The 21,056-nt window shown below is 45.8% G+C and overlaps 1 protein-coding gene across 1 annotated transcript in view; it reads left to right on the top strand.

Moving 5' to 3' along the window:
• SNX19 (sorting nexin 19) overlaps window positions 1-21,056 on the top strand; it is a 183,826-nt gene that overhangs the window by 52,549 nt on the left and 110,221 nt on the right. The window contains exons 6-7 of the mRNA XM_085647225.1: window positions 3,440-3,536; window positions 6,644-6,830. Of these exons, the coding sequence (XP_085503351.1) occupies window positions 3,440-3,536; window positions 6,644-6,830 (284 nt within the window). The remainder of the gene's footprint in view (window positions 1-3,439; window positions 3,537-6,643; window positions 6,831-21,056) is intronic.

Raw genomic sequence — 21,056 nt, 5'->3', positions numbered from 1 at the left:
ACTGATTCTTCTAATAACATCAGCAAAAAAAAATCAGTAAAAACACAGCATATGGAAGAACCACCCTGAACCATCATATAAACACATCAGAACATGCCATTAGAGACAGTGATATATACATTTAAGCATAACCCATTAACAAACCAATAACGGGGAGGAAGTATCTGAGAATTTCGCACTGGGTGGGATAATCCTCACCTCCGTGCCATTAACAGAAATGAAACTTCCTTTATGATAGATAGGAAATTTTTCATTCTATGTCAAGACAGGAGGCGAGTATTATGCATGTTTAAAGTTTACTCATCGCCAATTGTGCCACATCCACCACTGGTTTGAAATAGAACCTTTTAAAGGTGTAATAATTGGACCAATCCGCTCCATTTATGCATTTATGATATCCTCCAATCGGGCACCCAGGCAAAAAGCTTTCGAAGCCATGGCCTCTCTCAATGAGTGCGCCTCAATTATCATACATCAGTACCAGCCTCCTGCATAACCTAGCGCAACCATTGTGCGATCGTGGGAGAAGAAACCACTCTGTGCGGCTTTCTCAGCACAGTCAAGAGCTGTCTCTCACCTGGAGGCCGAAGTTCCTCTGTCATTTCATCGTATGCCTTCAGACATTGCACTACGCAGATTTTAGGGGAATCGACAAATGCCGGGTAGGAGGTGACCGAGTATTGGACTTAGTACGTCTGCTTACCGTGAAGGAAACCCCGAGACTGGAAAACACTCTACCTGGCACATCTATGGCCCAAGCATCGGATACCCTACGACAAGTTATCAGCACAACAACATAGCCAACAAGGTGGGAAGCTCCTTCCTTAAATTGAATCTTTTAGGGTGCCAAACGAGAAAAAGGTTGAGGACCTGATTAACGTCCCAAAGCAAGGAATATCGAGGCTCAGGCGGCAGTGAAAGGCAAATGCCTCCTACTAATCTTTGCACAAAGGGATGCTCTCTAACAGGGACATGGCCCGCCTAAGTGGCAGAGTGATAGGTATTGATGGAACGATAAGCCAAACCCTCTAAGGAGAGGTTGGACAAAAAATTGAGAATCTTAACTACATCTGCAACCACAGATTCCAAGTCTCTTCGTACACACCAACCCATCCATCTAGTCCAAGTCAACCTATACATCTTAATGGTGCTGTCCGCCCAAGCTTTAGACAAGAGGATCTCTCTGTCTCGAAAGGCCCGGGATTTGTAATCCATCACACCTGCAGGCGTTGAGAACCGTTCGTCACCAACCAGTGAGGCCTGTGATTCAGGTCGAGAAGAAGCGACAGAAACAGGGGGAGAACGATTGGAGAACCCCAAGAAAGTTCCATCAGAACTGGGAACTAAACTTGCGACCTCCAGAAAGGTGTCACCAATACCACTTCTGCTGATTGTCTCCTTACCTGGGCCGAGACCCTGGTAATCATTGAAAATGTGGGAAACACATAACTCTTCTCCTTTGTCCAATCTTGAAGGAAGTCATCTGTCGCCAGAGTCATGGGGTCAGGTCTCCAACTGAACAACCGGATCACCTGATACTCCAGATGCGAGGCAAACATGTCCGCCGAGAAGAGGCCCTACCTGTTCAGCAACCTATGCAGATTGTGACAGAGAGAGAAGAGATTTGCTCTTGTTGATTAGGAACCCAAGATCATGTAAAAGGAGTTCCGTCGTTTTCAGCTGAATGGCTAAACTTTTGGGACATTGGCTCATAATCAGCATGTCGTCCAGGAAGAATATGATCCTCATCACCTGCGCATGCAGGAGTTCCACCATTGGTTTGAGGATCTTTGTAAAGAGCCATGGTGCTGAAGATAGTCCGAAAGGGAGCTTCATGAACTTGTGTGCTGAACACCTTTAGAGGAACTGAAGGAAGCATATGTGGAGCAGAAAGATTGTAGCAGTAAGGTACGCATCCTTCAGATCCAGCCGCACCATCCAATCATGTGGCTGGAAAACATCCTGCAAAAAATGGATCTCTTCCAGTCACTCGTTGAACTCTTGAAGGTTTATTACGGGTCGTTGACCCGATTCGTTTTTCGACCAAGAACATATTGCTTATAAAGCAGTTGGAGTTGTGGCATAGAAGGGCAGATGTCCCTTTTCGGAGGAGGGCCTCGACCTCTGTGTCTATGAGATCACACTCTGCTAGGGAAAAAGAGATGGTCGAGGGCGCGCTGCTTGCCAAGGCAAGCCGTAGAACTCGATTTGAAACCCTGGACGGTTTGGAGAATCCATTCATCCGTCGTGATAGTCTTCCACCTGTAAAGGAAAACTGCCAGCCGCCTCCCCCCCCCCCCCCCCCCACACTATTAGTTAGGAAGAAGGGCGAACACTCACCATAGGAGGAGGAGGTAGACACGTGGCCCCTGTAACTGCCTCTGCTGCGGTGACACCCTCCGGACGGGTAGAATGTCCTGAAATGGGTTTGGTTTTTCAATTTTCTGCGCCTGGAGCCTTGTCCCTGGGATGGAAGTTGCACTTTACTGCACAATCATAGTGCTTTTAAATGGGTGTTTAAATCTGATCCAGTTACACAAGTTAGTGTCAGAATAATGGGAATAGTAATACGAAACATTTGCAGGCATGTTTATACAGTAGTTAGAGGATGGATTGGGTTAAAAAATCCACTATGCTGAGGGAGAGCAATCAGATCATCACTAAGTCCCTCTTTCCCTTCCTCCTGAAAGTTTACAACGAACCAGGAGAGCAATTTATCTTATTGGTAATCGATCCAGACCGTTGAATGATTTACCATTTGGCATTACTAAGGTCCCTCAAATGCCCGCTTATTCAGTTAAGCATTTGAGAGTTGGCTGTGTGATAATGTGAAAACATAGATTTCATAGCATTTCTAACAAAACCATAAACACAAAATAAAAAACCAAACTTTTCGAAAATGCTTATGTAAGCTCTTTTCTGACTTGCAAACACTTGTTTGTCTGGTATTAGAATATTGAATTGACTTAGTACTAAAATATGGGGGGAGTGAATTTGATTAGATGTAGAAATGATACACAGCTTGCCTGTTTCGGATGGAGAAATGTATGTAAGATCAAGATTTTTGCCATTTGTATTTTAGGGTCTGCATTTCGGTCATCTGAATTTTAGGGCATGCATTTTCATAAAAGATTTTGAAGTTTCTGTTTTCAAATGGACTTATCTGACTGACTGGACTTGTAATGTTTGGCTAATATCTAATTCAATTGGTCCTGCCCCTCATATACTCCATGGCAACCAATTGAAACACTTGTAGCGTACCATAAAAACACTCAATATAACGTAACATTTCCGTAATACGATTGTCTTTCACAAAGTGTCTCTCTCTAGATATATAATTCCTTTTGTGAGAATATATGAATGTTCGTATTCTCTAGGGTGATACCAGATCAGTTGGTACTACTCGCAAAGCATGGCATAATCTGTTGCTCTTTTCCAGATCCAGACTTCGTTTCCCATCCAGCAAAATTGCCCCAGTTCTGAGCGCTGCAGAAGCACAGGAAAAAGTTCTCTACAGCGTCCATGAAGGGAGCTCGGTATGTATGAGGTGCCCGACCACCACTGCCAAATTTCATTGTTCTTTGATGGTAATCTTAAAATGTTGAAAGATTGCCAGACAACCTAGATGGATCATAAGACTGGTTGTTTTATTAAATTTGTGCACTACTGGCAAAGAGTTTATGGTACATGTTTCTTCAGTGTTTTCTGTGCTCCCTCTTGCCTTAGGGCCAGCCAAAGCATGGTGAGTTTCAGTCTATTTTGTGAAGTGAAGGTATGGATGCTTAATGTTATTTTATGTTATTGTGACTCCTAAAACGCAGGGCTACCCTGACCAGTTTCCCAGAACTGGCCTCCTTACCAAAGCACTCAATCTGTTATGTCGTATTATTCAGATGGAAGCAACTTATTCGTCAAGTTCTTCTGAAAACATTATATTAACAGCCAAGTCTTCAGATTCTTCCGAAATACTGTAAGCGAATTACAAACTTGCAGTAAGTGTGGCAGGTTACTCCACATTTAGGGCCAAGATACACAAAAAATCGACCGCACTGCCGGGTCTTCCCGGTCCTAGGAATCAGGGCCAAATCCAAGTGGCTTGAACGCAGAGGGTGATTTAGAGTGTAAGCAGACACCAAAGGTCTTAAATACAATGGCCCAGTATTAGAAAAGCACTTATGCATGTAGCATAAGGTCTTAACTTGGACCTGCTGCTCAATAGGTAGATAGTGCATAGTATTAAGCAAACTGGCTGTTGAAGTAAACCTAGGTGGAGGAAGAAGCATGCAGGTTGCCACATTTTGAACAATTTGAAGCCGCTCGAGCAAAGATTTAGTCACATCCAGATACAAGACATTACCGTAGACCAATCTGGATATCACTAAGGCCTAAACTACAGTTCGTTGGGCCGAATCTGGTAGACATGCCAAGATCTTCTTCAGCCACTTAAGAATACCAAAGCATGTCGCCTCAACTTTATTTATCTGGTGATTCATGGGTAGTTTATCAGATATCCAAACTCCCAGACTTTTAACCACCTGCATTGGAGTGAAATCGGGCACAGAGCAGAGGACCAAATATGGGGCCCCTAAGGTGGGGATCGTTACCTACTAACAGGACCTCTGTTTGGTCCCCATTAAGTTTCAGCCAATTACTATTCATCCAAGCTGAAACTTGGGCCAGACAGAAGAGCCTGGCTTGTGCATTTAAATTATCCTTGGTGGATAGCGACACCACAATTTGTGTGCTGTCTGCATATGAAAAAAGTGTGAGCCCATGGGACACCACAATCTCAGCTCTCTGAACAGGAGTAAACTCATGGTAGAGCCCTGAGGTACCCCGAAAGTTAGCAAATGGGATTTAGACCTGTTTTGATGTGAATGCACCTGAAAGGTGCAATTACACAGGAAAGATCTTAACCATGCCAAGGCTGTACCCTGCACTCTAGTTCCTTCCTGGCAACATAGCAGAATGTAATGATTCACTGTGCCGAATATGGCACTCAGATCTAACAGAATTAGTGCAGCCGAACTGCCTGAATCCAGTTGACCTTGAAGGTATTCCGTGACACCAAGGAGAGTTGACTCAGTGCTGTAACCAGCCCTGAATCCTAATTATCATGAATGCAAGATCCTATTCTGCTCCACAAAAGATGCGAGTTACTGATTGACATGGCTTTCCAGCACTTCAGCCAAGGTAGGCAAAAGAGAAATTGGCCTGTAATTTGACCATAACAAAGGGTCAAGATTGGGCTTTACAAGTAAGGGTGTAACTAAGACCCTCTTCCATGCTAATGGCACCCTACCTTCCGCTAAGCAAACATTCAGAATCTGGGTAAATCGTAACTTAGTAAACAAGGCCAACTTACTCAATATAGAAGGGGGCACGGGTCCAATGGAGAACCAGACTCAGTAGCATTCAACAGGGAGATATAGGCACATCTAGTGGAGTAAAAACACTGAAGCAACCAGATTAAAGCAGAATAAAGCTTGGGAGATGGTGCAAGAGTGAATAGGAGTTGTGTAATGGTCACTCTGTCCATTCAGACAAAGGAGTGACTTGTATGATCATTTGCTTTTTATTGCACTGTATTTGAATTCGCATTGGAACTCTGTAAGACAGACTACCACAATCCCTCTCCTCACTGCCGTGAACAAGAGCTGTACAATAATCCTTCATTCGCTTTTCATTTGTGGATAAGGACTTTGAGACTCTGACTGCTTTTACTACATACATACTACTGTGGGTAGATGATCTGAGCAAGACAGCCTGGATCACACCCAATTTCTCTGTGCAAAACTACTATGACAAAATGATTTCTGAGGCCGATCCTTTCTGTATCATCTTGTATCTTCTCCGCTTTGAGCTGTGTGATTCCAATGAAACTGGGTAGGAACGCATTGCCTGCATGTAACAGCGCCATAACCATTGCATCTTGGTAGTTCTAGTTCAGTTTTTCACAAAAAGTTCATATTATTTTTCAGCTAATGCAGTCTTTCGAAATCGTATCGCTAGACACCAGTATTTTGGGATTCCTCTCTTATCAGTAGAGAATATTTGCGGGAGGTTTGTGATTTCACCCTGCTGTTATAGATCTTTGTGATATGTGGTCAATACAGAATATATCACATTTCACCTCTACATCCACTGATCTCCCCCTACCATCCCCCTCCCCGCACCGTTTGAGGCTAGAGACAGTGGGTTCTATATATTAGATAGGGTATCACTTAGTGTACCACTGCGCACACCAGCACCTAGGAGGTCTTCGCCTCTGTAACGCTGTGTGAAGGGATTGTGTACATTAGGCTGTCACTCTGTGTACAGCTGTGCTTATGAACTCGTAGGAGGGCTTCCTTTCTATGCACAGGGCATTTGTAAATTAGAAACTGCCTCTGCTGCAAACTGAGCGACAAATATTACTTTCAGTGGGACCTTCGTCATAAATGCTGTGTCTTGTGAAAGCCTTGTGATCGAGGCTACCTTTCCTGTATGCCTTCCTGATAGCCTACCTCTCCTGGCAGCCTTATGATGGAAACTACCTTCTGCAGCTATTCAGCGGTGTGCAGGAGACGTCAGGCCTCTCTCCGTTGGGGTTCTTGCCCTAGTTGAGCAATAGACCTCCTTTAATGTAGACTTTCTTTTGCAGGTGCAGGATGGTGTTTCCTTGACTGGGATGGAATCGTTCATTCAAAAACAGGAGAAGCTCATGGAAACCAGCCCCCAAACCCAGCCTGTAGGAGAAATGGACAAGAATGGTACATTGTCTTGTGAGGAGAGCACAGATGTGAACAGCACAGAACCAGGAGAACCTCTGCAATTCACGCCTGATGCTGGTGAGTATTGCCTGTCCACCGGGATTACAAGGGACAGAGGATTTCTAACAGGCCAATCGTATTTCTAGAGCTCACACTACACCAGGGTTGTCCCTTGACGCTTGTGTTCTCGATGTGCAGCCTATGCTAATTTAATTAGATGTTGTATTTATTAAATGCACTGATTCCAAAAAGTGTCCTGACACCAAGGAACTAAACCAGAGGAAACAAAGAAGACAGATCTGAGAGGGTTTTTTAAGGAGGTATGTGGCTCCTGAAGTGTGGAGTGAGACGGACTTTGCATGATTATTTTAATTTTATGTGTTGTCTTTTCGCACTGTTATTTTAGCTTCAATTATTTTTACTGGTATATAACTGGCTCAGGGAGGCTTAATCAGGTGTTAGGGGTTGCTGGACCCCCAGTTTGCATTATTCGTTTGCCCAGGCACTCTCTCCTTATGCGTTGACTCGTGCTTCTCCTATTGGTTACACACCGGCCAGGCCCCATGCCAGCCTTGAAAATGACTCAGAGACCATGTTCGTGCAGCGGGTGCGCTGAAGGTGCACCCAAAGCGAGCCCATCAGCAGCCGAGATGTGGCCTGCACCCCTGACCAATTTTTTAAATATACGAGGGTGGCGCTTCTCCAACTCAACATTAGCGGTAACGTTCCTCTACATAATCATTTTAACTTCCATTTAGTCAATACCATTTATGTCTGTGCAAACTGCCACTAGGCTTTCTCTTTGGACTCTGTGCAAGATAAGATAAGTCCACTCGATAATGGAGTGACCACCCTCCTATATCTCAGCCAATTTCGACTACTAAACTAAATGTTGTATTTTGCTGAACACAAGATCAGCAATCGAGCACAAATATGAACTATTTGACTATCTGCACTCATATACTCCTGACATCTGAAACCTGGGCTGATACGTTTTCAGACCCAGATATAGTGACCACTCTCCCTGCATAATTTGTTATTTCTAGGTCGGATCGAGAGGGAAAACGGGGCGGGGTTTAGCAATAATTTATAGAGTCAGCCTTGATAATAATTTGAACCCCTTGCTGTGAACAGTGCTGAAACTCTGGCATTCAACTGTAAATTAAACCATAACACTAGATTTTATGGTTTTTTGATTTACTGGTCAACTGGCTCTAGAGAGAAATTTCTTGAAGCCCTCAGTGACTTTTTGGTAACTAGTATACAATATTAACTATAATTATCTTAGGAGATTTCAATTTTCATTTTGACATGAGGCTACAAAAGATTCTAGGATGCTAATTGACAACATGTCCCCTTGCCTTTGTGCCTGCCGCATGTTGTGTTCGTGCTGCTGGGTGTAGAGTGATACTACACCCCCCAGCATTCCCGGCCCGGAGGCCGCGACGCCGTTCACGGGAGCCGGAGTGCCATAAACTCCAGTGAGTCGTTCCGCGGCGCAGACCCTTGTCTTCATGCCTGCCACTTGTGTTTGTGCTGCTGGGGGGAGAGCGAGACTACACCCCCCAGCATTCCCGGCCCGGTCAGGAGGGCGTGATGCTGTTCACGGGTGCCGGAGCGCCATAAACTCTAGTGAGGAGTCCCGCAGTGTGGAGCGCACCAGGGCATGGCCCGGGCCAAGAGCAAACCTATCTGCGCCCTTCCACGGCCGGACGAATCTGGGCCCCCCTAGGTTTTTCACAAAGTATGCGACTGCGGAAATAACCTCCTTTTGAAGTATATGCTGCAACATATCTCATCTAAGGAGTGCACAAGGAAAAGGGAAACCGGCAGTGTTTGGGGGTTATCCCAATACCTTATTTTACCTTAAAATAACCTGTGGTAATGTACCCTAAAAATGGGCAAAAAGAGAGCCATTAACACTAAGGTGAACTTAGGAGGCAATTCCACCACAATCGACTCCTTGGTGAGAGCGGTGAGCGCAGTCTCTACGGAAATTGATTTAGCGAGATGCGTCTGTCATGGGGGCGGGAGTGACCCCCTTTTGGATCATGGTTTATGAGACAGAGAAGTTGCAATAAATGAACAACAAGAGGGGGTTAGGTCAAGACCTGAAACTCCAGCACAGAGAACTTGCCCAGGTGGAATTGGTGTTCCTAAGTCTAGCAAGGTTATCTCAGTTACCTCATCACCAGAAAATCCACCGGCTACTGGTACCAGCTAAAGCAAGCATCCAGGCGACTGGCAGACTCAATTTCTCCTTCTTTCACTCTGAAGTTAGGCTTTGGTGCTACACATCATATGGGAGCTATGCAAGGCTCCATTCTGACTTTTTGAAAGCCTTTAAGAGAAAGATTGGATAGTTTGGAGTCAGTGGTTGGGAAATTATTATCCATGAGCCTGGAGCAACAAAAGGCCCCCCAGAAGGGTCTCTGGCCTTGCGTAAGAATGTTAATATAGCTGATGTATCACGTGTCAGCTTAGAGTTGTCCTCCCCCTTTAGTGAGTGACCGTACTCAAGTACCAACAAAGGCTAATGTCTGCCTGAGATCTGTACTGCATCTGCAGTCTAACAAGTCCTTGAACACTCCAGCTCAAATAAGTAGTGCTCCAAGTTCTGCTGTCCCTATTCAAGTATTGACTAACACTACCAGGGTCCCACAGTCTGTGACAAGTTATCCTCAATTACCGGTGATTAACTTGCCACTTGCATGTTGTCCATACATTGTTGTTTTAGCAGTTGTTCCCCTGGTGTCAAATTTCTATCAAGAGTTCCCTACTGAGCTTCATAGTAAGGTGTGTCATTGGTTGGCTAGAAATTTTAATTTCAGTGTGCAGGACCATAAAAATATCTTAATGACACGTCGAGTTGCATGGGTTGGCCCTTCTCACAAGAGTATTCAAGGGGATTGTATCATTGTGAATTTTAGATACCCAATGATCGAGGGGAGAATTCTGTCTTGGCACTCTCAGCATTCGGGTGTAAATTTCGATATTTGCACTCCTCCACTTGAGGTTTTTTTTATCAGCCGCTCCACCTTGAGTCACACTTATTTCCCCGGGGTCCTGTGCTGCACCCATTAACTGATAATTTTAATATTGCTTGCACTAATCGATTAGCATACGATCAGGATTGACTTCTTATGGGTCCCCAGTTTAGGACCCCCTGCCCCAATGTCAGTAAACCATCCCTGGGATTCAAAGGAACAGTTGCTCTGCAACTGAGCAATGATGAAACAGTCTCTGTCTTTGACATTTTGGCCAATGCAAATAATTCTCAGATAAGGCCCTCTTATGCCAATATCTGTGAACCGTCCAACGGATTTAATGGAAATGTTGCTTTATAAAGAGCAATGATCGTTCAGGCTTTGTCCAAGATATCACGGCCAACAGTACTTATACTCCACATAAGTCCTGTTGTGTCAATACCCGTGAATTGTTATCTGGATTTAACGGAATGGTTGCTCTGGAAACAAGTAATAACAAAACATTTCCTGACGAGGATATTATGGTTAATGTAATCAACACTAGTCTAATTAATAATACTATATCTCACAGTTGCAGAGTCACAGAGAAAATAATTAGCTGGAATGTGGCTGGGCTCCAAAGTAGGATCTTTAAACCGGATTGACTTGCCTTTATAAAACTTTATGATTTTATTGCTTTTCAGGAGATCTGGGCCTTAGAACCTGCAATATGCAATGGTTTCTCATTCTATTCTTGCCAGGCCCTTGCCTCCCCCCCACCCCCAATGGGAGAGCTAAAGCAGGTCTCGCTATCTGGGTTAAGCTTAATCTCCATCTTAAAGTATCTATAATAAATACGGGTAACCCTGCATTCCAGGATTTGGCGATCAAAGATATTAGAAGTTTTTTTTGTTTTTATCTGGTTAATTTTTATAATAATGATTTTACGAAGTCCTATTTTAGCCTATTCCACAAATTATTTGATTTTATTGCAGCTTTCGAACCACAGGGAATCGAAAATGTGTCTTTGCCAAGGATTTTAATTTGTAGGGATTTTAATGCAAAAATAGGAAGTGAAACTGATGATGTGGATATGTGATGTATTGGTACAGAGACTGATTTGTGGGATGCCAGGGGGTTGGAACTGAGGGATTTAGTTGCTCGAATGGACCTGGAAGATTTGATTTAGTTTTTTTCAAGGTAGTAACCTAGCAGCGATGATCCAATAGGCTAGGAAGTCTCACAGATCTACTATTGAAGAAAGGAAACATATATATAGGTTTTAAGGACCGGGAGGTGTTAGAACTGGCTGCAGCACAAAAGTGCTGTATGATTTCCTGGGAAACAGTAAACAGGCCCTCCTTGCGCAATGCCACTTCGAACCCCTTATTAATTCGCAATATCACGGGTCGGGACTGAGTTGATCATTTTGCCAGTATTTATTACTTAGAAAGGGATATTAAATGAGGAGATTTATTGAAACAGCTCTTTATCTCTTCTACTGAACCCATCCTATTACAGTTTACCACCGAGTCCCGAAGGTATTCCAATGGATATTTATAAATGTAATCCTGAACTTTGGGGACCCCTACTCACAAATCTTTTCAATAATTAATTAGACTGCATTATCCCTGAGTCCTGGTCCTTATCAACAATTGTGCTTATTTTTTTTAAAAAGGCGATATGGGGTCACCTAGATTCTAATGACCTATCTCTTTGGTGAATAGCTCTACAAAGATATTGGGAAGGGTAATCTTTAATCGCTTGCAGACATGGGCTCTAGATAACAGTATTTTATCCAAGTGGCAGTATGGTTTGCGCCCTAGGTTGGGTACAGTGGCTCAATGCTTGAATATAAATCTGATAGTAAGTAAGTATACGCTTGCCAGGTGCTGTCCACTGTACCTAGCCTTCATGCATCTTTCCACTGCTTTTGACTGCATAAATTGAACCAAACTATGGATGATGTTAATTAATTTGGGGGTAGATATTGCGTTGGTGAATTTTCTAACAGTCTCCATGAAAATTTGAGTACAAAGGTTCCGTATGGCCAATCAGGCGAACTTCCTGATACCTTTTTCCTGGCCAGTGTAGGGCAACAGGGGTGTGTTAGCACCATTCCTTTTTATTTGATATATTAACGATTTTAAGGCTTCTTTATTAGGTTTGACTAAGGATGTACCAACAATCGCCAATTTAGCCGTGCCAGCTTTATTATATGCCGACGACGCTGTGTTAGATAAAACACCCCAGAGCCCTTCGTAATCTGGTGGAATCGTTTTTTCTTTTTATGAAAACCCTAGATTTGCAGACAAATTTTGAGAAGTCACATATTTTGGTGTGTGTCGTGTGGCCCGGGTAGGAAAATTGTGCCAGTACTAAATTTGGTTGACAAGCAGCTTAGTGCAGTTACTAACTTTTGTTACCTAGGGCTGGCTTTTCATGCAATCAATTCTTGGCAGATGCAAGTAAACACTGCTCGTCGGAAACTTTGGAAAGCAGCGGGCTCCCTTTTTAATGTAGCTAAGAGGGATGGTAGGTCTACTATTTCCCCTTTTCTTAAAACTTATCAAATGCAATGTGTACCCCCAAACCCTATGGAGCTGGGGTTTGGGGGTTTCACAAAGCAGCCCCGTTCAGGTGGAAGAGAATGGAATGTGTAGGAAATTGTTAAATCTCACTCCCTCATGTGCCAATTTTATCTTGCACGCTGAATTAAATCTAGAGTATATAATTAGGGCTCCCGGATTTATGGTATTTATGTTTTTTAACATTTAGATCTGTATTTATCCATATTTATTTTTTGGCCATCTTATTGGTTTTTATCCATATTTATTTTGTGTTTTCACAATAAATGGAATCGTAAAATGGTATATTTCCACATTTATTTAACTCTTAGGCGTGTACTCATACATGGATGCCTGTCGCATTTTAGCAAATTTTAGCAAATTAAGCAGCCACATAACACTATACAGCAAAACACAACACCCACAGGTCTATATTAGTGTTATACTACAAATATATGTTAATACATCTGTATTTAAGGAAATATGATCTTATTTTGTAACTCCCCATGCTGCCTATCTGCTCAGCTTTTGGCTGGAATTCAAGAAACACAGCATGGAGAGTCTTTCATAAAAAGCTAAATTTTCTGTATTTTTCCGCTTTTAAAAACAAATACAGACAGGAAACACATGGTTTTCTGTCTGTATTCATCTGTAGAAATCAGTAAAAACGGAAAAACTGGGAGCCATATATATGTAATAGATTGCATTAAACTAGCTCCCCTTTTGTTATGGGTCAGTGTGTGGATTATCAAGGAGGCTAGTTTTAATGTGACGGTTATCGAAGACTGCCTGAAGTTGGATAGGGGCTCTGCTATACCTTGGTTGAGATATGTATGCACAACTTTGAACGTCATTTGATTCCCTGAAGTGTTTAGTGCCCCTGATCAGATTACTCAAATTACTAAAAAAAAAAATTGGTTAAGCATAGATTTTTAGAGTATATTACTACATTGAGCATTCAGGAGGCTATCTGTAAGCATACTGTTTGCCATTACTATACTACGTTTGCAACATGTGATATTGCCATGTACTTAACATTAGAGCTAACATATTGGGAAAGGTATCTTTTATTTAGATTTAGGTCAGGGGTGGTCTGGTGCCTAGCATGTTTTTATCTGGAACACAAGGCATGTGGAGTACAGTTTTCCTCCCCACACCTTACAAATGCCCGCCCCCCCGTCCCTGCGATGACAAGTCTGTACAGACTTTATTGCACTTTCTATTCTTCTGTAGTTTTAATCGTACATTTTTTTAATCATGTCTTAAACCTTTATTAATTAAGCTTGCTTTTCGTCAATGTAGGTTGGCATTAACTTATCTTCAATTGTTAAATAGCCTCGAAATATGTTTACATTTGTTAAGATGGCTTTCTTAAGATGGCCACCCGAAGTTGAAAATCAATGGAGAGCAGTTAAAAAGGTATTTTAGCTATTTTTAGGACCATGAATTGTAACAAATTTTTGGGATTCATTATTGTACTATATTGAGATTGGAATGCTGTGACAATAAATGTTTGCAGGTATATTTTATTGTTGTTTCTTTCCTGTGCTTTTATGATCTTGTGCTAAGATCTAATAAAGAAGAATTGATTGACAATATGTCCAATTTTGACCTTAATTTGTTAGTTAACACCCCCACTCACATTGTGGGACATACTCTTGACGCAGTTTTTTCCACTAGCCCGAATTGCAGATTGAGGACATTCTCCCAGTCACTTGGTCAGATCATATCGTTGTAAAGTTCAGTATTCTTATTCCTTTTACCAAGTGGAGAGGGACAAACAGGGATACATCTAAATCTGTACGACTCTAAAATAAAGTTGACAAAAAGGAACTATCTGAGATTTTAGAATTGCCTTATCCAATAGTCACGGGCGAACTGCGGCCAACTTTTCAATAAATTAGTGCCACTTAAAGTAGCCAAAAGTCATAGAACATGCCCAAGAAAAGCTGGTTGATATTCGCCGAAGCTTACGGAATTAAAATAAGAAGCTGGCGGTGCCCATGGCAGGGTTAGTTTGGCAAGAGCAATCCGCGGCCGCCCATCCCAAAACAATCGACGCTGGAGACACTCCACCTCCCGAAAATAACGGGCCGGCACCAGGTCCATGGTGTTCTGTAGGGCGTACAAAAAGCGTGGCAGCGACATCATTTTGAACAGCGCTGCCCGGCCAAGTGGCGAGAGCGGCAGCCGCCGCCAACCCGCCACATCCGCCCTTAGGCGCTGGAGGGCGGGGAGAAGATTCCGTTCGTAGCGGGCCACTGGGTCCAGTGTTATAAAAATACCCAAATAAGTGAATCCCGACGTCGCAATCTGGATAGGGCACCCCCGCGGAAGGGGGGGGGGCCTCCCCGGAAAGAACGTAAACACAGGACTTAGCCCAGTTGATGACCAATCCAGAGTTGCGACCAAAGGAGCTCAAAACGTCCACCAACACGATGAGCGATTTGCACGGCGATGCAAGATACAAAAGTATATCGTCCGCGTATAGGGAGACCCGGTCCTCGTATTCCGGCGTCCATCTAAGACCACGCATCGAGGGCTCCCATCGCAACCACTCCGCAAGGGGCTCCAAACAAAGCGCAAATAGGAGAGGCGACAGCGGACAACCCTGTCGGGTGCCCCTGCCCAAGACAAAGGGAGCCGATACCCGTCCGTTGACCACTACCTGTGCCAGCGGATTGTCATAGAGCAATTTCACCCAACCGATGAACCCCGGGCCAAAACCAAACTTCGCCAATGCTGCCCAGATGTATGGCCATTCCAGGGTATCAAACGCCATGGTAGCGTCCAAGGACACCAAGATGGCCGGTTCACGAAGGAATGGCGCGCGAGCAAGGACGCCATGCAACCGCCGCAGGTTCAAAGCGGTATTGCGATGGGGTATAAAGCCGGATTGATCCTGATGAACCAGGTCGCCCACAACCCGGATCAGACGATTGGCCAGTACCTTGGCGAGGATTTTAGGTTCCGCGTTTAACAAGGAGATGGGCCTGTAAGAAGCACATCGATCCCGGGGCTTCCCCTCCTTATGGATAACAACAATGGTAGCGAGACGTTGGTCAGAGGGGAGGGAGCCTGCCGCCCTAGCCTCAAGGAACATGTCCCTGAGATAAGGCGCAATAACATCTGGGCGCAACTTGTATAATTCAATGGGGAGTCCGTTAGGACCCATGGCCTTGCCCGATGCAATCGAGCGGATGGCCAAAGCAATCTCAACTGGCGACAGGGCCGCATCCATCACTACTTTATCCTCATCGGACAAGGAGGGCAGAGCTACGTCACGAAGCAGCAGTCGAGAGTCTTCCTCCGAGCGTTCCGAGACCGGAGAGTAAACCCCATGAAAATACTCCGCAAAGCAATCAACTATATCACCGGGGTCCGTCACACGCACACCGTCCACCCTCTCAACCTCCGGTACCACTCGACTCGCTCTCTCCTTCTTATCCAACCAAGCAATCAATTTCCCGGCCTTATCACCCATATCATACAAACGTAACCAGCGCCTTGTAGTCGGCCTGCTTGAGCTCCAAGATATGCAATCTGTCATCCGTTACACCTTGCTCCAACTCACTCTCCAACTCAGTAATCTCATTTTCTAGCCGAACAACCTCCTGCGCAGCGCATTTTTTGGTGGAGGAAATGAGAGATAGGGCCTGTCCCCTGAGCACCGTTTTAAAGGCCTCCCAAAGGGAGATGGCGGAAGACACCGACCCCACGTTGTCCTTAAAGTAATGTTCCAGAGACTTGACCAAGTCTGCACGAATCGTGGGGTTTCGTAGGTACCAGGGGTTGATCGGCGCCACCCTCCCCTCCGCCCCCAGGGCGATATCCAGGTGCAACAAAAGGGGGGAGTGATCTGATATACCGCGTGCCAAGTGTCTCACCTCCCCGATCATCCCAGCTTGGGCCGCAGGAACTAGCATATAGTCAAGCCTCGAAAGACTACCATGGGCCCCAGAATGGAAGGTATACTGCGCCTGCCCAGGGTGTTTCAACCGCCAGCAATCTATCAGTCCCAGGGCATCCAGAAAACCCCCCAACCAACTCTGGGCCCGAGGGAGGTCCCTAGGGGGGTATCGATCCTCAACTCCGGAAACAACAGCGTTAAAATCCCCCCCCAGGACCACCACCCCCCCCGGGAGCCCAAGCAGCAGACGTCCCAAATCAGCATAGGTGGCCGTCTGCAGGCCCGGCGGGACGTAGACCGTGACCAGCGTAATCAACCTACCCTCCCACCTCCCCACCAGCGCAGCGTAGCGTCCTCTGTCGTCGTGGATCACCTCATCCACCACTAACGGGAGAGAGGTCCTGACCAAAATGCCCACTCCCCTCGAGCCAGAGGTGAAACCAGAATGGGCCAGAAGGCGATACCCTCGTCTGTTCATGGCATGGAAAGAGTTCCCTATGAGTTGTGTTTCCTGCAGGAACACAATGTCTGGCGAGATACGTTTCAGAAACTTCAGGACTACCCCCCGCTTTATCCTGTCCCCCAGCCCATTCACATTCCAGGGAAGAAGTTTCAGCCCCCTACCCCCCATCCCTCCCAGCACAGAACATCCCCCTCCCGGGTGGCACAATCATAGTAGAACAGCATGAAATATTATCCCGCCTTGTGAAACAAACAAACAATCCCCAACCCCGTCCCATCAACCCCAACAAAACTCCCCCCTCCCTGCACCCCTGCGTGAGCCCAAACAGCCCCCCCAACCTGCAGTGTGCCTGTCGCCCCATTATAAAATTCACTACAAGAAGGACAAAAAAAGAACCCCAGAAGGAGGAAAGGGCCCCAGCAAGCCCCCCGCAACCTCCAAACACCACGGGGCAAAGTGTCAACAACTGGAGTCCGGTGCAGCCACAGGCGCAAAACGTTACCAAAGCAGTCCAGCGCCAGAATCACAGTTCCATTCCTACTCCGGCGAACCTTCTCCGCTCTCCGTCATCCGCCCCTCCGGCTCCCGACTCTTGGGCAGGGCATCCAGCCACTCTCCCACCGCCTCCGGCCGGTCGAAGAAGTGTGAGCGACCATCTAGCTCGACTCGCAGCCTAGCCGGGAAGAGCATCGCATACTTGAAGTCCATGTCTCTCAAGCGCCGTTTGATGGCGAGAAACCCATCCGTTGCTTTTGAACCGCTTGCGTAAAGTCTGGGTAAAAGCTAACATTAGAGTTCTCAAATCGTAATGGCCCCGCCACCCTCGACGCCTGCAGGATAGCGTCTCTATCCCGAAAATTAAAAAGTCGGGCAATGATCGGCCGCGGGGGGGCACCCACCTTAGGCGCACCCCCTGGAACCCTGTGGGCCCGTTCCACGGCGAAGAATTTGCTCAGCCCTTTGGGTGCTAGATGAGTCACCACTAGATCCTCCACAAAGAGGTCCACAGCAGATTCCTCCGATCGTTCGGGCACGCCGATAATGCGGACGTTGTTCCGCCTGGCCCTGCCTTCAGAGTCCTCGAGGCGACGCTCGGTCAGGTCGCTTGCGAGCTGCAACCTCCGCACCGTCGTCTGCAAAGTGGCCACATCCACCGTTAGGCTCGACGTCGCTTGGGCCAACGAGTCGACCCGGTCGTTGGTTTTCGACAGGTCTGCTCTGACCAAGGTGACATCGATCAGCACCGAGTCCAACTTGTTGGCCAGAGTATCCAGTTGCTGGTTCACGGTCACCTTCATCTCCTCGATGGCCCCCATGACATCCAGCAGAGTCAATTCGGGTGATGCGCCCGAGGCCTCCTTGGGCGGCTCAGGCGATTTACGTGATCCACTAGGGGATCCCTTTGGCTGAGCATAGCGGTCCATATTGTTGGCCTGAGAATAGGCTCCCCTCCGGGTAGATTTGGGTTTTAGCTTGTCGCCATCCACTCTTGTCGTCATCGTTGGCGATCAGCAAGGTCAGCACCCTCCAGCACCCGGAGGAAGGCCCGGGGATCCGGGCCGCTAGCTGATGTCCAGGCTTGGCACTCCGCACTCGGTGCAGCTCTCCCGATGTCTCCTCAACAGTTTCGGTCGGTCAACTCGAAACCGAAAGTGAAAGTACGAGTTCCAGGGCAGGCCCAGCCTGGCATGCCGCTGTTGTTCACTTTGCAGCCGGGCACCTCACCAACCCGAGTCCGGGACCAAAGCCGGAGAAGGCCGCAAACTTCAGGTCGCCAAAAAACCAGGTTCCCGGAGTCCAATTTCGATTTGGAAAACGAGTGGCACCTTAGCGTAAGATCATAGACAAAAGCCCGTCGAAAAAATCAGGATTATGACAGGATAGACGTGGGAGGTTGCGGAGGCCCTCGGGAGCCACAAGCCTACGCGGCCATCTTGGTTGCGCGCTAGGCTCCTCCCCCCCCTTGGATTTCTTTTGATCACAATATCCAAGGGTCCACATACTAGTTTATTTTTTATTTTTTTGTTGCCGATTTAAATAGCGCGAACTCGACCCGAAGGTATTGGAGTGCTTTACATGAGCACCAGTTACGTTACACAAGGGCACATTCATTATTTGGAAGGCGCGGGGAGAATAACTGATTTGTCCAGAATCACAGGATGCTGAGCCGACTCCAAGGCTCGAACCTGGTTTGGCTGCACCAAAGTCGGCAGCTCTGGTTACCGCATCCTCTACCCAATTTTCACATTGTGAGGGAAATAACTCAATCGATGCGTTCGGTTCGGGGGCACAAGCTGGAATACTCCGAACCCCCGTACTTAAAAATCAGGGACACTCGTAATTAGGCTAGGAGACACTCTAGCCTAGATGAAATGAGGGATGAACGGAAATGTGCTCTGAAAGATAAAGAGGGCAGCAGCAAGTTTTTCTCTACTAGTTGCTGTGGGGTGTTACTCTATTGCCCTCTGCTGGCTGCAGACGGCCACACTCAGAAGGACAAACTAACACAGTGCTGCCTAGAGTAGGCATCTGAAATCTTGGACAACTGGAGGGGTGATCACAATCTGATCATCTTGGACAACTGGAGTGGTGGTCAAAATCTGATAATCTACAGTTTAACATTTAAAATGTATGTTTTTAAACTTTGAGCTGAAGAATGAGAGAGACGTACGGAGATTTGCCATATGTGACTATGGCACTTGCATTCATTACGTTTTTTTCTGAAGGACAGCTGGAAAGGCTCTTGCAGAAGCGATTTAGGGGACTTGTTGGCATTTAACACTATACAACTCTGTTACTTGACGTGAAAGGTGGACGCCGAATTACGCCAGACAGAATTATAGGTGGGTTTAGGATTAATCTGTGTGTGAACTTTACATTTCACTTTGAATCCTGGTGGGTGGTTCAGAGGTGGACAAAACTGAATTAATAAAAACCACTGAAGCGGTGATTCAGTTTGCAATGTACTGTGCACCACATAAAAGACCATTGTTATAATAAACACCCTCCTTAGCACCGCAATATTCTCGCATGTCAAGTCAGAAGGTGTCACACTTGATCAGGTGGTTGCAAAGTGGCTTCAGCTTCTAAGCACTTTCGAATCGTGATGTTGCTTTTGTGTTTCTTGCCCTGAACTGCGCCCTCAGGGCAGCAGTGGGTGTGGGGAACACTGGAAGGTCAAAATTACTATTCTAACCCCAGTCCTCGAATATTTGGGGAAAGACCAACTTTCCCCCAAATATTCCAGAAGGCTTATTTATTATTCCAACTCCAGGTCTAGAATATTTTGGGGAAAGTTATACATTTCCCAAGTATTTTTTCAGGAATTGTTGAAAATTAGTAATTTTGAACCACAAAACAGTGCTGCCATGAGGGCGCAGCTCAGGGCAGAAAACTAGGAATACCTTTAGTGTGAGAAATCGTGGCCACCCGCTCGCTTTTGGTATCAAAATTAATAACCGATTGTGACACTGGTTCAGATAACGCAGATGGTTAACTCTCTAAAACTGCGGTGGACCAGAGTGCCACCATCTTATGGTGACACTACCAACCAAAAGCTCATAAAACATTGATAGGCAAACTGTCTTCGTAGATCGTGGATGCAGTCCCAAAATGGATTAAAAACATTTCCCCACATACTAAGAACGAATTTAAAAAGCCCGTCTCGGAGCACTACCTATCCTCCACCGTTGGGCAGACCATCACCAGACTTTTGATGGCTAGTGTGCATTTTCCAGTTGTCCTTCAGAAAAAAACGTAATGAATGCAAGTGCCATAGTCACATATGGCAAATCTCCGTACGTCTCTCTCATTCTTCAGCTCAAAGTTTAAAAACATACATTTTAAATGTTAAACTGTAGATTATCAGATTTTGACCACCACTCCAGTTGTCCAAGATGATCAGATTGTGATCACCCCTCCAGTTGTCCAAGATTTCAGATGCCTACTCTAGGCAGCACTGTGTTAGTTTGTCCTTCTGAGTGTGGCCGTCTGCAGCCAGCAGAGGGCAATAGAGTAACACCCCACAGCAACTAGTAGAGAAAAACTTGCTGCTGCCCTCTTTATCTTTCAGAGCACATTTCCGTTCATCCCTCATTTCATCTAGGCTAGAGTGTCTCCAAGCCTAATTACGAGTGTCCCTGATTTTTAAGTACGGGGGTTCGGAGTATTCCAGCTTGTGCCCCCGAACCGAACGCATCGATTGAGTTATTTCCCTCACAATGTGAAAATTGGGTAGAGAGCTGCCGACTTTGGTGCAGCCAAACCAGGTTCGAGCCTTGGAGTCGGCTCAGCATCCTGTGATTCTGGACAAATCAGTTATTCTCCCCGCGCCTTCCAAATAATGAATGTGCCCTTGTGTAACGTAACTGGTGCTCATGTAAAGCGCTCCAATACCTT

Source organism: Triturus cristatus, chromosome 3_2 (genome assembly GCF_964204655.1).
Source record: "Triturus cristatus chromosome 3_2, aTriCri1.1, whole genome shotgun sequence".
Taxonomy (NCBI): Eukaryota; Metazoa; Chordata; class Amphibia; order Caudata; family Salamandridae; genus Triturus; species Triturus cristatus.
The sequence above is the reverse complement of the archived record's forward strand: the minus strand, read 5'-3'. Positions and strand labels throughout refer to the sequence as shown.